The 15,953-nt window shown below is 35.6% G+C and overlaps 1 protein-coding gene across 2 annotated transcripts; it reads right to left on the minus strand.

Annotated features, from left to right (window-relative positions):
* Nucleotides 1-1,888: 1,888 nt before the first annotated feature.
* On the minus strand, nt 1,889-9,765 carry LOC110026018 (uncharacterized protein C6G9.01c-like). 2 transcript variants are annotated; one of them, XM_020726758.1, is made up of 3 exons: nt 9,570-9,765; nt 9,283-9,322; nt 1,889-2,768 (listed from the first exon to the last, which is right to left on the minus strand). In XM_020726758.1, exon 3 carries the CDS (start codon nt 2,483-2,485, stop codon nt 2,072-2,074), a length of 414 nt encoding a protein of 137 aa, XP_020582417.1. In that variant the 5' UTR covers nt 2,486-2,768; nt 9,283-9,322; nt 9,570-9,765; the 3' UTR covers nt 1,889-2,071. The 2 variants fall into 2 exon arrangements, with proteins under 2 accessions (XP_020582417.1, XP_020582418.1); XM_020726759.1 differs by having other exon boundaries at nt 9,173-9,322.
* Between the last annotated feature and the right edge of the window lie 6,188 nt (nt 9,766-15,953).

Below are 15,953 nucleotides of genomic sequence, written 5' to 3' on the forward strand. Positions count from 1 at the left end.
AAATGTGTGAATCATAATAGCTAACCAATCCCCTAGTAAGGTATTTCTATGAATAGCGAGTTCTCAAAACACCATTTTATGTAGTCTACTTTCACGAAATAGCGTCGTGAACACTACCACAAACAATGTCAAGGCGCAGCATCCGAACATAACATGGCCTAAACAATAAACTAAATACACCCTAAGACAAGACATTTTCATGCAAATAAGTGGGCCTTATATGACTTTATTATAAAAAATATCAATTAAGTCAAGAAAGGTGAGCTTTTGTTTTCATAAAAAGTTAGTTTAAAAGCAGCTTGAAGAACAATGTAATTAAATTAATGTTTACTAAAATCGGACATGTGAATAAAATGCTTTCTCCGTGCTTTTCAAAAACAGAAAGCTTTTTATTATTCATTTGACGAGTAGTAGGTTTTTTATATAGAAGTCTAAAGTACCCCTAATTCTTTTAAATTGCAACCATCACTGCCATTGCTAATTCTATTTAAATCAATTTACACAAATAAGAAATTATTACATAAATATGTACATTAGAAAGCACAGTATTTTTATAAAGGCTCAAAAATCTTATACATTTCGAATAAAAAAATCATGCCCAAAACTACAGGACTACATAATACGTACATTGGAGAGGATTTTTAAGAAAAGAAAACGAAGGAAACAAGTTGAAGTTTGTAATAATCAACAAAGATTTTAGCTCAGAGAAGTACAGAAATCAATTAAAAAACCTTCAGATTTGAGATTAAACGAGCAGAAAAATGTATATTAGTAATTTATATAAAATATAACACTCTTCTGATTTGAAATTAAGCAAGTAGAAAAAAATGCAAATAACAGCAAATGTATCATCATCATCAGGTGGCAGAATTGGTAACATCAAGAACATGCAGATGAGTGTAAGCATAAGCAACATCACCCCACCTAAATGTTTCAGAAACTGTGCAGGTGTAAAAAAGTTTCCACGAGACCATTGACATCTTCATCATTCTCTTTTCTGAGCCCACAGATCCCATCGCTAATATTTGCTCCAAAAAGAATACAAATGAAGCAGTGGTTTATAACTCAGCAGTATCATTATAAAATAGAATAGCATCCATCCGGTTACCAAAGCAACGCTTATAAAATAGAATTTTGAAGTAGTTCTCTCAGGCATTGTGTAAAACCAAACATTAATGACAGAAAAAAATAACAGTAAGTTGCACACCTCAACGCCTCAATTTCCAGAGAACAAGTGCTTATAAGTTTGAAATTGGGAGCCGCCTAATTTCTGGCCTTCTCTGACTTCTTTTTAAGCTTTATTGCCTTCAGCTTCTGTGGAGAATCCATCGATCCTTCTCCAGGCATGACTTCGCCAGGTGGCCATGAGCGTGGCTTCAAACGTGACTTCGATCGCAGCTTCTTACTCTTGTGTTCGTCATCAACATCCATGGTTTCGCCATCTATAGCCAATGATCGATCCCTCTTCCGGCCCTTTCTAGAGGCGGACCTGCTTCTCGCTCGATCAAAGGCAGAAGATACTGCTTCTCATTCGATCAAAGGCAAAAACCGGATCCAAGCTCAAAGACGAGCTGCCTCCCCATTCGTTTCATAGCTTCTCTATATAAAATTCACAATTCTTTCACTTCTAACAATCAGAATCAATAGCTGAAGACCCTCAAAAGTTACAAATCACGCAACAAAAAATAAGAACAGGAAATAAAAACCAACAAACCAGGAGTCATATACTAAAACATGACAGATTCAGCTATACATCTGTCAAGTTCATAATCAATTACGAGCAACAAAAAAGAACTGTCGATCCATAAACCTTACCAGGAAGTAAAGAAGAACAATCTTGCAACAAACTAATTGCTTATAGCATATTTAGTAAAATTAGAACAGAAACTCCATCCAAGAATCAACACTTTTACCAAATTGTTTCATACAAGCAACATTTTTTTATGCCTGATAGAAAGATAAAAATTATTAAACATCACAAGTACCAAAAAGAAATGTACTGGCTCAAAACGACACGAGTAAAAAGAGAAAAGAAAAGCGTTTGCCTAAAATTTGCAACATACAACAAGACTCAGAAGCAGCATGAGCAGTCAAAAGGACACAGAGCCGTGTTGCCGGAGTCTTGATTACCAATGCCAAGTTCCTCTTCAGAGTAGATAGCAAACCCTTCCCCTGTCCTCCTCCGCTTCGAGGGATTCTCAGAACTCTCATCCACAAGAAATCTGTTCTTCTTCTTCTCTTTCTCTTCCTTCGGCATTTTCTTCTTATTAACCTTTTTATCTTCTTTTCCTGTTGCCACAGTTGCCTTTAAATTTTGCCCTGCAACTCCAGGGGATTCCTTCCTCTTTTTCTTGTTAGCCCTGAAAATTTCCTCAATCTCCTGCCCCATCTTGTTCTTCTGATCTTCTTCCATATTCTTCTTCTTCTTCATTTCTTTCTTCTTCGTATCAAGTGAAACCGGCGGTCTTCGGGCTATCGTAGCCATGTCTTAATGTCTCCCTTGCTTTCTCCACGGTCACGCGGTTGCCGTGGGCAAGGTGTAACCCGGAGCTGTTGTGCCGGAGATAGGATTTAACTCGTTACTCCGCCCAAAGAACAAGCGAGGACTACCTTAGGAGCGAGGTGGAAAGGGAGGGGAAGAAGGGAGGGGAAGAAGTATTTTCCTACGCCGCTATCTCGTCATTGGCTTCCCAAATAACTCCAATCATAACTGTATCGCCATAAGTGATCTTTTTGAAGTTGTATTGAACCATGTTGTCGATATGCATCTTGAATCACATAAAATTATACATGTGAATGAAAGAATAAAGATGTATTAGAAAGAACATAAACAAGTAATTGGAAAGATTTAAATATATACCACTCAAGTTGTATATATTTACATACTTAACACCCAAAACTTCCAACTTTTAACACACATACCACTTTACCCGAGAATGAAAATTTGTATTGCACTTTCTAAAAGTAAAATGGTGGATTTTTTTATGTAACACGAAAGCTTTGGTTGTTATAAATGTAAAAAAGCAGAGCTTAGGTGTGAGGCATGTAAACAAATAAGAATTGGGTGGTATGCATGTAAAAGTCCCATAATAATAATAAACTAATATACAAAATAACAGCAATGCTGCAATTTGCATCACAAAGTGGATTATTATCAGTTAATAAATGAAATTAGGTTTGATTATTATAAGCATCCCACAGTCGTAGAAAAACATGAGTTAATTATAATTTCTAAACATAAAAGCATCATTTATGCAGCCACTTAATGAGCAGCTCACATGACTCGCAGGTACCCAGATTTCTTAATTGAGTTTGCTTTATTAGCTCTTAATATGATAGTTCTAGCTTCTTTTTTTATATTAATCTGACACACTCACACACACAAACACTAAAGCTGACCAAAAGGATTATGATTTCTTTACTGAGTTAATGCACTGTTTCAGGGAGTGGTACCCTGTCTGGGAGAAATTCCTTTCGCCTTTTTTTCCTTCCTGTCACTTACTTTGCAGGTGCGGTGCCAGATTTGGTATCAGAGCATTCTTCAAATGGTGGACAGGCAACGTAGATCAGTGCTGAGAAAGCCTATACGAAGCTCAATTGGCTCTTACTCAAAAGGTGGATAAACTGCCTGTGGATTTCCAACTTTTTGTTGGAGAGGATCCAAGACAGCTTAGATCTTTCAAGAATAGTGGGGTCCTTCCACCAGCAGCCACACCGGGCGATTTGGCAACTACACCTGCTACTGATTTTCCCGTTGTAGTTAATCGTGACCCAAGGCACTCCTTACGGTCTGATTTGATGGCTACATCCGGGCTTCTTGAATGCCGGAGACTTATCTTTCAGATTGGGATTCAGAAGAGGAACCACTACTAATGGAACATTCTTCCTATCGACGATTAAAGTATGAACGACACTTTCATGATTTTAAGGTGAAATTTGATATTCCAGTTTTTGATGGACATGAATTTTCTCAAAAATAAATTTAGTTCCATTTCATTCTTGCTCTTATATATATATATTTTTTTTTATATACCATTTTTTTATTTACCTTTTTTTTTATTTCTAAGCTTGCGTAATCTTCTTCAACAGTAGTTTTTTTATTCTTTTGGTTTAGTAGATTCAATACAAAATTTTTTTGGACCTGTTGGTTTTCTTCCTTCTTGGAATTTACAAATTCAAGATCTTTTTTTTTCATAGAAGATTTTACGTTAATTTTTTCATTTATAGAAAAAAGAAAAAAGAGTGATTTGATTGGGATGATCCAAAGGATGAATTTTATATACATCGAAAAGTAGTACAAATTTTGGGAAGAACCAAGTTTCTAGATTGGATATAGTATCATGAACTTAGTGGGACATCTACACATCGAAGACAATCGGTCAAGACCTTCGATTATATGGATATTCCCTCGGAGAAGCAGGTTCGATATGTTGCATGTAAAATAAAACGAGGAGTTGGCTCCTGGTGGCTGCAGCTACTTCAATTTCAGAGGAATGTAAGAAGTTGGGTTAGAACGAAGCAATTACTCCGAAGTCATTTCCTGCCATCAGATTATGGGCAAATGTTGTACTTACAATATCAAATGTGTGTGTACAACCGTTCCGTGAGCCAATGCACATAAGAGTTTTACAGGCATGGTGCCTAGAATAATCAAAATGAAACTAATCAAAAACTGGTTGCTCGGTACATTGGAGGTCTCCGAGAAGCTATTCAAGAAAAACTGGGTATGAAAACGGTTTCGTCATGTCCCAGACAGTAAACTTCGCATTTAAGGCTGAGTCGTTGCTGAGTCGAACTCCCAAAGTTTAAAACCAGAAGTACAATACAACTGTACACTGAAGAAAATCGGAAAGGGTGGATCTAATGTCGCTAGAGAGAGCCCTCTTCAGTCCCAAAAATCGATTAAAAAGGCTGGCATGGAAGACCTCGAACCTGTACAGAAACCCAAGTACCAACGACAAGGAATATATGGTAAACCAGGACCTTCTAAGTGTTTTCAATGTTTCCAACCCAGGCATAGATCCAATGAGTGCCCGAATCTGCGGCAGTTACAACTTGCTGATGATGAATCGGAAGAAGATACCATGATAAACCATCTTTTTTCAATAATAAATGTCAAGATGTGTCAGGTGACAATGGGGAGTTTCTGTGATGTGTCATGGAGAAAATTCTACTATCACCAAAACAATCGGTAAACACTCAAAGACATGCCATATTTAGAAGGCGTTACACTGTTAATGGTAAAGTCTGTCAACTAGTAGTTGATAGTGGGTGTACAGAGAATGTAATTGCTGCTAATGCGGTCAAGGCATTATAACTAGAAACTTCCAAAAGATCACATCCATACAAAATTAGTTGGGTTAAAAGAGGAATCGACGTTTTGATGACTGACACTTGCATGGTGAAATTCTCTATTGGTGAGAACTTCGTTTGCGAAGTGGTTTAAGATGTCATTAATATTGGTGTTTATCATCTCATTTTGGGAAGGCCTTGGCAGTTCAATGATGGAGCTTGGTATGATGGCCGAGCTAACACCTACTCTATCGATTAGAAAGGAAAGACGGTGTTGTTGCTACCTACACCACCAGTTAAGACCAGCAAAATCAATTGCCACCAAAACATGTTATTCAACATCAGATTAGATTTCATATCGGGTTCTGTTCTACCTGATTAACCTCACTACAAATTAAGCCCAAAGGAATATCAAGTTTGCAAGAAATAATAGATGAATTATAAAGGAAGCAATTAATCCGACCAAGTTGCAAGACTTGTGCCGTATCTGCCCTTATTGTTCCAAATAAAAGTTGGTACCGGAGGATGTGTATAGACAGTGGAGCAGTTAACAAAATTACCGTTAAATTTAATTTCCCAATGCCAAGCTTAGAACAGCTTTTACACAAATTGAATGGGTCCTCAAATTTCTCCAAACTCAACCTCCGATGTGGTTACCATAAAATTTGAATTTGTGAAGGGGATGAATGGAAGTCAGCCATCAAGGCTCGTGATGCTCTTTACGAATGGAGATTCATGCCATTTGGATTGTGTAATGTGCCAAGCACATTCATGAGATTAATGCATGAGGTACTTAAAACCTTTCCTTGGGCATTTTTGTGTAGCTTATTTCGATGATATTCTTGTGCATACTTCCTCCATGGCAACTCATCTTCATCATTTAAGATTGATTTTATCGGCCTTGAAAGACCATAAGTTGTTTCTTAAGCGTCTTAAATGTGAATTTGCATTGGAAGAGGTATGCTTCTTGGGGTTCACTGTGTCCAAGCATGGAATTAAAATAGATCCACGTAAGGTGGAAACCGTTCTATTTTGGCTGACGCCAACATCTATCGCCGAAGTTAGGAGCTTCCACGGGCTAGCCAACTTTTATCTCAAATTCATTCATAATTTCAGTATAATCATGCCTCCGATAACTGATTATCTCAAGCAGAAAACTTTCATATGGGGAGAAGAACAAGAATTCAGCTTCAACACCAAAAAATTGTCTTAGTTCTGCTTTGATTCTACTATTCTTGATTTGGATATGAACAAGAGTTATATATTGTAATACGCACCCTTAAACAATGGGAGTATTACTTGATACATCAAGAGTTTATGCTTTATAGTGATCGCCACTCTACAATTTTAATAAACACAAAAAAATCTGAATAGAATGCAAATGAGATGGATCATTTATCAAGAAAAATTCAGTTTTGTATTAAAACATAAAGCCGGGCAAAATAATCTAGTTGCAGATGTGTTGAGTAGGCTAGCTAGCCTTCTCATTGCTGTTCAATCCACCATAACGGGGCTTAATTTCTTACCAGAATTGTATTTAGATGATTCAGATTTTGCAACAGTATGGTCACAATGTAATTCTCGAATAGCATCTGCCAACTATCCCTTGAACCGTAGTTTTCTATTCAAAGTTAATCAGCTGTGCGTTCCCAATACTTCACTTCAACAACATACTATATAGGATTTGCATGGGGGAGGTTTGGCCACTCATGTAGGAAGAGACAAAACGCTAGCATTAGTCCAATCCATATTCTTTGGCCAAAATAGAGGCGAGACATATGTGGTTTTGTAGAAAAATGCTCAATTAGTGAAATATATAAAGGAATATCTCAAAATATGAATGTATATCTCTTTGTCGTTTCCAAAGACCATTTGAGAGGACTTAAGACTAGATTTTGTCGTGGGTCTTCCAAAGAAAAATATAGGATTTGACTCCGTCATGGTTGTAGTAGACAAATTTTCAAAAAGGACTCGTTCTATTGCGTGCAAAAAAACTTTTGACGCCATTAATGTTGTCAAATTATTCTTCAAAAGATATTGTAAGTCTTCATGGTGTTCCTCTCAGCCTGACCTCGTATTGGGACGTTAAATTCATTAGTTGTTTTATGCGCGAAATATGGAAATGTCTTCAAACTGAGCTCAAGTTTAGTTCGGCTTAACACCCGCAAACAGACGATCAAACAAAGGTGATGAATCGCACTCCGGGAAATGTGATTAGATGCATTGCAAATGAAAAACCTAAGCAATGGGACGATGTATTGGGTCAATTCGAATCACCTTCAATAATATGGTGAATAGAACTACAGGTAGATCACCCGTTAGCATTGTTTATACCAATAAACCTAATAGTATTGTTGATATGGCTCTCCCCCCAACTTCCTCTCATCTACAAGCCTCCCAAATTGTGGGTCAATTTGGTCAAATGTTACAAGAAGTGAAAGATAACATAGAACGGAGCAATCTCAAATACAAGGAACAACTTGATAGGAATCAAAAACTGAAGATTTTTCAAGAAGGTGAAGATACGACTGCGTACACAAAGCTTTTCTGTTGGCACTAGAACAAAATTGAAACCAAGAATGATAGGACCTTTTCCAATTGAAGTTAGAATCAATGACAATTCATATGTGGCGTATCTTCTGCCTAATGTAAAAATTTCAGCCACATTCAATGTCTCCAATCTTTCCAAATACCACCAGTTGTATGATGGAATTGCACCCGTCAATGAACTCTAGTCAAGTCTTATGGAGAAGAAGGGAACTGATGCAACCACTTCATAAGCAGCTCACGTGACTCGCACATGCCCATATTTCTTAATTGCATTTGCTTTATTAGCTCTTATTGGCCATCATTCATATATATATATATATTGTGTGTGTGTGTGACTATATATATGTATGTATGTATGTGTATGTACTTAAGTGTATGTATGTGTGTGTGTGTGTGTAACTATATACATGTATGTATGTATATATAAGTATGTATGTGTATGTGTGTGCGCGCGGGCGCTCGCGTGAGCGTTGGACAAAAAAGGATTATGATTTCTTTATTGAGTTAATACACCGTTTAAGGGAGTAAAATTCCTTTCGCCCTTTTTTCCTTCTTATCACTTACTTTGCAGGTGTTGCGGCAATCATCTAATTACTGTATTTTAATTGAAACATGAGCTTCAAAGCTATCTGACACTGCCAATTGCTTATAAATCACATCTCTCCAAGCAGCTTCAAATTTGGAAAAAACAATAGTAAGATATACACACACCACTCAATTCCTAGGTATTTACATATCTGCCTCCTAAACTTTAATTTTTACATATATGACACCTTGCTTATGAATGAAAAGGTGTATTTCAATTTTAAAAAAAGTTAACATAGTGGTATTTTTCATGTGAAATGAAATGTAAATGTAAAAAGTCAAGTTTAATACTTAAATACATAGGAATTGGGAGGTGTGTATGTAAATGTCCCAAAAAAGTAATAAGTTCACAAGGCAATATATCACATTGGCAAGCACTTTCTCCCTTGCAAGAGAAGAGATTAAGCAAAGCATATCTGATTAAATATTTCAAATTCAAACATCAGTTAATCAAAATTTTAACTTAAGAGAGAATAAAAAGAGGAACTCAAACAAAAAAAATAAAACGCACGACTGCTAAAAGAAATACTCGTTTTAAATTATAAAAAGTTGAAGAATAATTCATCAATGGGCTCAACATTGAATTGAGTTGGCTTGAAAATCAAAAAGAACTTAACATTGTCTTCTATTTTCGTATAAAGGTTATAAATTGTGTACAGTCATTGTAAGGCTTGTGTTTCTAACAGATTAATTATAACTTCAATAAACTGAAAAAAACAAAAGCTAGTTAATCGCAGTAACAAACCTAAATTTAATGTATTTCACTGGCAAAGAAAAGCCCAGTGAAATCAGAAAATTGTGAAAAATATCTAAAAATTCACGGTGAGCTTGTGGCAGAAAGCTTGAGTCATTTACCCTTGATATTTGGAATTAGATTCGAAATTTCTGCGACAACCTGAAAAAGAAAAAAGATAAGATTATAGGAAGATAAGCAACATACCGCAAACCCTAAAGAGAACAAAACAAAAGACGGAGTTAGTGGAGATGCTTGGTGGAAGAATTTGAGCAGTATTTAACCTAAATCCTACAAAACAGAATCCAGTTTCTCCAATCTTTTGCCTTATATCCCGAATTTACGCTATTAAGAGGAACGAAAATGCGCGAAAGGGTGTGAGAAGAAGGGGGAGAAAGACGACCGTTACCTTAGAGGCGGGGCGGGGGGCGGAAGGGTAAGAAAGAATGGAGTTTCGGAGGTATTTTCCAAACTAACTCCAATCACAACTGCATCTCTAACGTTTCGGCCGCGATGGGGAGCAGAAGAAGAAGAAGAAGGTTGGCTGAGGATTTCAGGCAGGGGAAGCGTAAGCAAAATTAGATTATTAATAATTAATAAAATGTTTCGACTAATAAAAAGTGCATCGAATGTGTTATCTGAGCTCATTATAATGACCTATGGGGCCATAAATTATGATTTATGTGGCTCACAACTCGTGCAACTTCTGATTCTAACCCTTATGATTCCTTATTATGAATGTTATCATCATAACTCACAACTTCAATTTATATAATTATGTGTCATATATGGTTCACAACTTGTGCAGTGTCCAACCATATTCTCTATAGCTTATAGACATTATTACAACTCACCGCCATTACCTATATATTCAACTACGACGTAAATGACATACAGCTAGTGCAACTCCTGATTCATACATTTGCGACTTACGGACGTTGTCATAGCTTACTAATATTGTTATGAATTATAATAAGAAATAATTTATTATTGTAAGAAGTAATGATGAAAAAATTATTTCCTTAGAATTAAGAAGATATTTCATTTTATATTTTATATATATTTCTTTGGATTAGGAATTATTTGTTCTCCTATTTTATGTTATTTTTTAGATCTCCTAATAATTAATATGAATTGATTATTGGAGATAGTATGTGATATATCTTTCATTTCATATCATTCCCTTTTTATTATTTTTCTTATTATAGAATTATTGTAAGGGTTATTTATACTTCCGTACATATCAATGAAACAATTAAATATTCCACTTTAATCTGCATTATTCTGAATTTCAACATGATATCAGAGTAAACACGATTCTAAGTATTATCATCTCCTCTTCCACGTCGAAACCCCCATTTATCTTCTTTATAGGTTGAAACACATGACAGACAAAACTCAAAATTCAGTCAAGTCTGAATCTAACAAATTTGATAATTCGAACGACCCTTTTTATCATCTCCACTTTATTTCACATTATTCTGAATTTCAACACGGTGTCAGAGCAAACATAATTCTGAGTCTTACCATCTCCTCTTCCACATTGAAACCCCCATTTATGTTCATTATAGGTCGAAATATATTGCAGACAAAACTCAAAATTCAGCCAAGCCTAAATTTAACACATTCAATAATTCGAATGACCCCTTTTATCTTCACTACTCAGATCAACCTGGTCTCATGCTTGTTACGCAGCCGCTGAATGGAGAAAACTACAATATCTTGAGTCGTGCCATGTTGATGGCTCTAAACATCAAAAACAAAGAAGGTTTCGTCAATGACACAGTCAAAAACCCACCATAAATGTCCACCGCAGAACTTCAACAATGGAGGCGCTGCAACAACCGTTGCTTAATTCAGTTGCTTAATTCAATTGCAGAAGACATTGAAACAAATATAATATATAATGAAAGTGCTCATGAAATCTGGCTTGACTTGAAGAAACGTTTTTCTCGTACCAACAATGTTCATATTTTTCATGTCGAAGAAGTCATCCATGATTGCAAGCATAGCGATATAATAGTTGGAGCTTATTACACCAAGCTCAAAGGCCTATAGGATGAACGAGACACCTTTTATAACATTCTTAAATGCACGTGTGGTGTCATAAAGTAAGTAATGCAGTTTCAGCAAAACCAAAAAACCATGAAATTTCTCATGGGGTTTAATGAAACATACACTGGTATATGAGGGCAGATTTTTTCTCATGGATCCCCTTCCCAATGTCAGCAAGACACATTCTCTCACGCTCCAAGAGGAAAAAACAGTGCGGGATGAACAGTGTAAGTGTGTCGCAGCCGGAAGCTTTGGCTTTTGCCTTGAAGAATAATGCACAAAAAATAAAGAAGGTTTTCACGCCTAAAAATCCTCATTTAAATTGTGAAAAATGTGACAAAATTAGGCATACCTCAAACATATGTCGAGCACATCTGAAATGTGATTATTGTGGATGGCAATGACACACCATCAATGAATGTAGGAAGCTGCAAAAGGGCCAATACAACGGGCAATAAACCTGGACTAAAACATTTGGCTCCCAAAGTCAACCATGTAGATATCAATACATCGACAAGTCATGCACCATTCACCCTTACAGCTGAACAATATCAAAGCCTCATATCACTACTTGCAGAGAAAAAATCTAATTTGATGGCTAATCATGTTGGCAGTACATCAGTCATGAGTGATATCTCAGATAAAATCTTTTGTGTATATGTTTTTGACAAAGAAATGCATTGGATTCGTGACACAGGAGCCACATATCACATGGTATATTCAGCCAACCTACTTACTACAAAATCCAGTGTCACCAATCGAAAAGTTCACTTGTCTAACAGAGCTACTGTAACTGTCACACACATAGACAACATCCATTTTGCTGACTTCGTTCTACAAAATGTTTTATGTGTCCCTTCCTTCAAATTAAATTTGATTTCCATTAGCAAATTTGTGTTTGATTCACAATATTTTGCCATTTTTAATAACCACACTTATGTGCTACAGGACCAACAATTGGGGAAGATGATTGGGACATGAACTAAAAGAGAAGGACTCTACTACCTTAATAATCCACAAAAGAGAAAGTGCAATGTTGTTACTTCACCATCCCCAAATCTTTGGCATAAACATCTAGGCCACCCATCGAATAAAGTTTTCAACTTGTTTATTTTTTCAAGTATAGGCAAGAAAATTTGTAATGTTTTTTATTGTTTAATTTGCTCATTGGCTAAGCAAACTCTTTCATCTTTTCAAACAAGTTCCATTGACTCAAAAACACATTTTGAATTAATTCTTGTTGACATCTGGGGAGGGTACTAAGTTCCTTCAATCACAGGAAAATCACAGGAGTGCAGTATTTTCTCACAATTGTTGATGATTATACTCGATGCACATGGACTTATTTGATGAACCATAAGTCAGATACACATTCATACATCATTAAGTTCATAAACCTCGTTGAAACACAATTCAGTTTAAAGGTCAAAATCATTCGAAGTTATAATGGTCATGAATTCATATTGAGGAATCTTTATCTCGATAAAGACATCATTCACCAATCCAGTTGTGTCTCCATTCCGCAACAAAATGGTGTAGCCGAAAGAACACATCGCCACTTACTCAACATAGCCCGAGCCTTATTTTTTCAAGCTAATTTATCCAAAAAAATTTGGGGAGATGCAATCATAACTGCCACCTACCTAATTAATCGAACTCCAACACCCCTTCTCCAATGAAAGACTCCTTTTGAAATGCTCTTCCAAACACAACCCACATATGATCATTTGTGCATGTTTTGGTGTCTTTGTTTTTCTCCAACACATCATCAGCGACCAACCAATTTTGATCCCAAAGCCATTTGATATCTTTTCTTAGGGCATCCATACGTGCAAAAGGGCTATAGATTTTATGACTTTTCAACTGGGAAGGTTTTTGTATCACGAGATGTTCGTTTACATGAAAACACTTTCTCTTCTCCTTCCTTTGCTATAGATAAATGTTCAATTTTGCACTTCACCACCCACACCGACATGCCTTCATTCAATGAATTACCTCAAGAAGATATTACATCTTATCAAAACAACAAAATCCCCACTCAAGAGACTCTTTCACCTTCACTCACTTCAAATTTATTCTCAGAACAAGCTGCAACTCCAAATGAACAAATATCATAACCACAACCAATGAGAACAACAAAAACGCCTAACTATTTGTGTGAGTATCATGTTGGTATTTCTCTTCCCTCGCGACACCCCCCAACAACAAACTCCGTGTTGGCCAAAGCTACATCTTATCATATGTTAGATTGTCACCTAAACATCATGCTTTTACCACCTCTCTTTCAATTGAAAAGGAGCCAAGCACCTTTGTAGAAGCTGCTCATAATCCAAAGTGACAGGTTGCTAACGCATCCAACGCCAATGACACATGGTCCCTTGCACCATTATCGCCTGGAAAAAGACCAATTGGATGCAAATGGGTATACAAAATCAAACTTCGTGAAGATGAGACAATTGAACGCTACAAGGCCAGATTAGTGGCAAAAGGGTATAACTAAATTGAAGGACTAGATTATCAGGAAACCCTTGCGCCTGTAGCAAAGCTTGTAACTGTTCGTCTACTCCTTGTGTTAGCTTCAACCAAGTAATGACATCTCCACCAACTAGATGTCAATAATGCTTTTTTTGCATTGGAACCTCGACGATGACATATATTAGCCGCTACCTTCTGACCTCGGACGAAAGAGGGAGACTCAAGTTTGTAAACTCCACAAATCATTATATGGTCTCAAACAAGCTTCACGACAATGACTCATCAAGCTTTCCACCACTCTAAAGCAAGCCAATTTTATACAATCAAAGGAAGATTATTCCTTATTCGTCTGATCCCAGAATGGTAAATTCATCGGTCTTCTTATATATGTAGATGATGTCATCATTGCAATGAATGACTTATAAGAAATTTAATATATCAAAATATTCTTAAGGAACCAATTGAAATTAAAGGACCTTTGACAATTAAAATATTTCCTTGGTATTAAGGTTGTGCGATCTCAAAAGGGTATTGTGCTTTCACCACGAAAGTATGCTCTTGAAATACTCGAGGATTATGGGTACCTCAGTGCAAAACCAACTACTTTCCTTATGGAATAAAACTTATCTCTTAGCAAATCAGAAGGAGAATATGTCAATGATCCATCATCATACCGAAGACTAGTTGGGAGATTAATTTACTTGACTATTACACAACCTGATTTGGCATATGCAGTTCATATCTCAAGTTAATTTATGGACAAGCCATGAGTGTCACACTTAGAAGCAACCCATCGTGTTCTACGTTATGTAAAACAAACAGCAAGAAAAGAAATTTTCCTCCCAGCAGAAAGTTCAACCCAACTAAATGTCTTTTGTGATGCAAATTGAATCAGGTGTCATGACACTCAAATATCAGTTACTATGTATTGTATCTTTCTTGGGAGTTCATTAATTTCTTGGAAAAATAAGAAACAAACCACGATATCACGTTCTAGTGTAGTATTTGAATATCGGTCCATGGCCGCTACCTAATGCGAGATTATTTGGCTAAGAACAATTTTGTAGGATTTGAGAATCATACATTCATATCATGTTAATTTATTTTGTGATAGCCAAGCAACACTTCACATCGCCTCGAACACGGTATACCATGAGCGAACAAAACACATCGAGATTGATTGTCATTTCATACGAGAGAAAGTTTAAAAAGGAATAATAAATTTGACTCATGTGTCTACTTTATAACAACCAACAAATGTTTTCACAAAACTATTAAACTCTTCTCAATTCTCGCTACTGCTCATCAAGTTAGGAATTATTAACGTACATTCCAAACTTCAGGAGAAGTGTTAAAAGCTATAATAGAAAATAATTTATTCTTGTAAGATGTTATGGTGAATAAATTATTTCCTTAGACTTAAGAAGATATTTTATTTACTATTTTATATTTATTTCCTTGGATTATGAATTATTTGTTCTCTTATTTTATGTTATTTCATCATTTTATGTTATTTCATATATCTCATAATAATTAATATGAATTGATTATTGGAGATATTAGGTGATATATTTTTCCCTTCATATCATTTACTTATTATTATTTTTTCTTTTATAAGATTTTTGTAAGAGTTATTTATATCCTAGTTCATATCAATAAAACAATCAAGTATTTCACTTTATTCCACATTATTCTGAATTTCAACAAATACAACTTACAACATGCATGACACACAACTCCTGCAACCACATTCTACTGTGGGTCCTGTGGCCAACTGACGCTCATGAAGCAACCATGTGCGGCTCACACGACCAACTACTACAATGAATTTTAACTACGTCCTATATGACAAGCCAATGCTACACTCTCCATCAACAACATTCATGGTGACATACCGCCTTCATAACAATCGACTACGGCTCTCGCATCTTGCTATCACCAAAAACTTTATTATTTGATTTATTAAATTTTAAATAACCATTCCATAAATAATATATAATTAAATCTTTGATGACATCTAAATATCACTTAAATTTGTAAATATCTTTCCAAAATGTTAAGTCATTGAAAGGATAAAATAAATCAATCATAACTTCAGCTCCCATAATTTAAATTAACATTAAATTATTTAAAGTAGAACAATATTAAACAAAAAAAAATTAAAAAATGATGACTAAACAATGATATTTTTATGCTGTATAATTTAAAATAAAATAATTCATGCTATTTGATTTCATTATATATATATATATATATATAGAAA

This window comes from Phalaenopsis equestris, unplaced genomic scaffold (genome assembly GCF_001263595.1).
Source record: "Phalaenopsis equestris unplaced genomic scaffold, ASM126359v1 Scaffold000347, whole genome shotgun sequence".
Taxonomy (NCBI): Eukaryota; Viridiplantae; Streptophyta; class Magnoliopsida; order Asparagales; family Orchidaceae; genus Phalaenopsis; species Phalaenopsis equestris.

Coding starts and splice junctions, on each gene's coding strand:
- LOC110026018 (XM_020726758.1), bottom strand. CDS start 2,485: ATGGCTACGATAGCCCGAAGACCGCCGGTTTCACTTGATACGAAGAAG.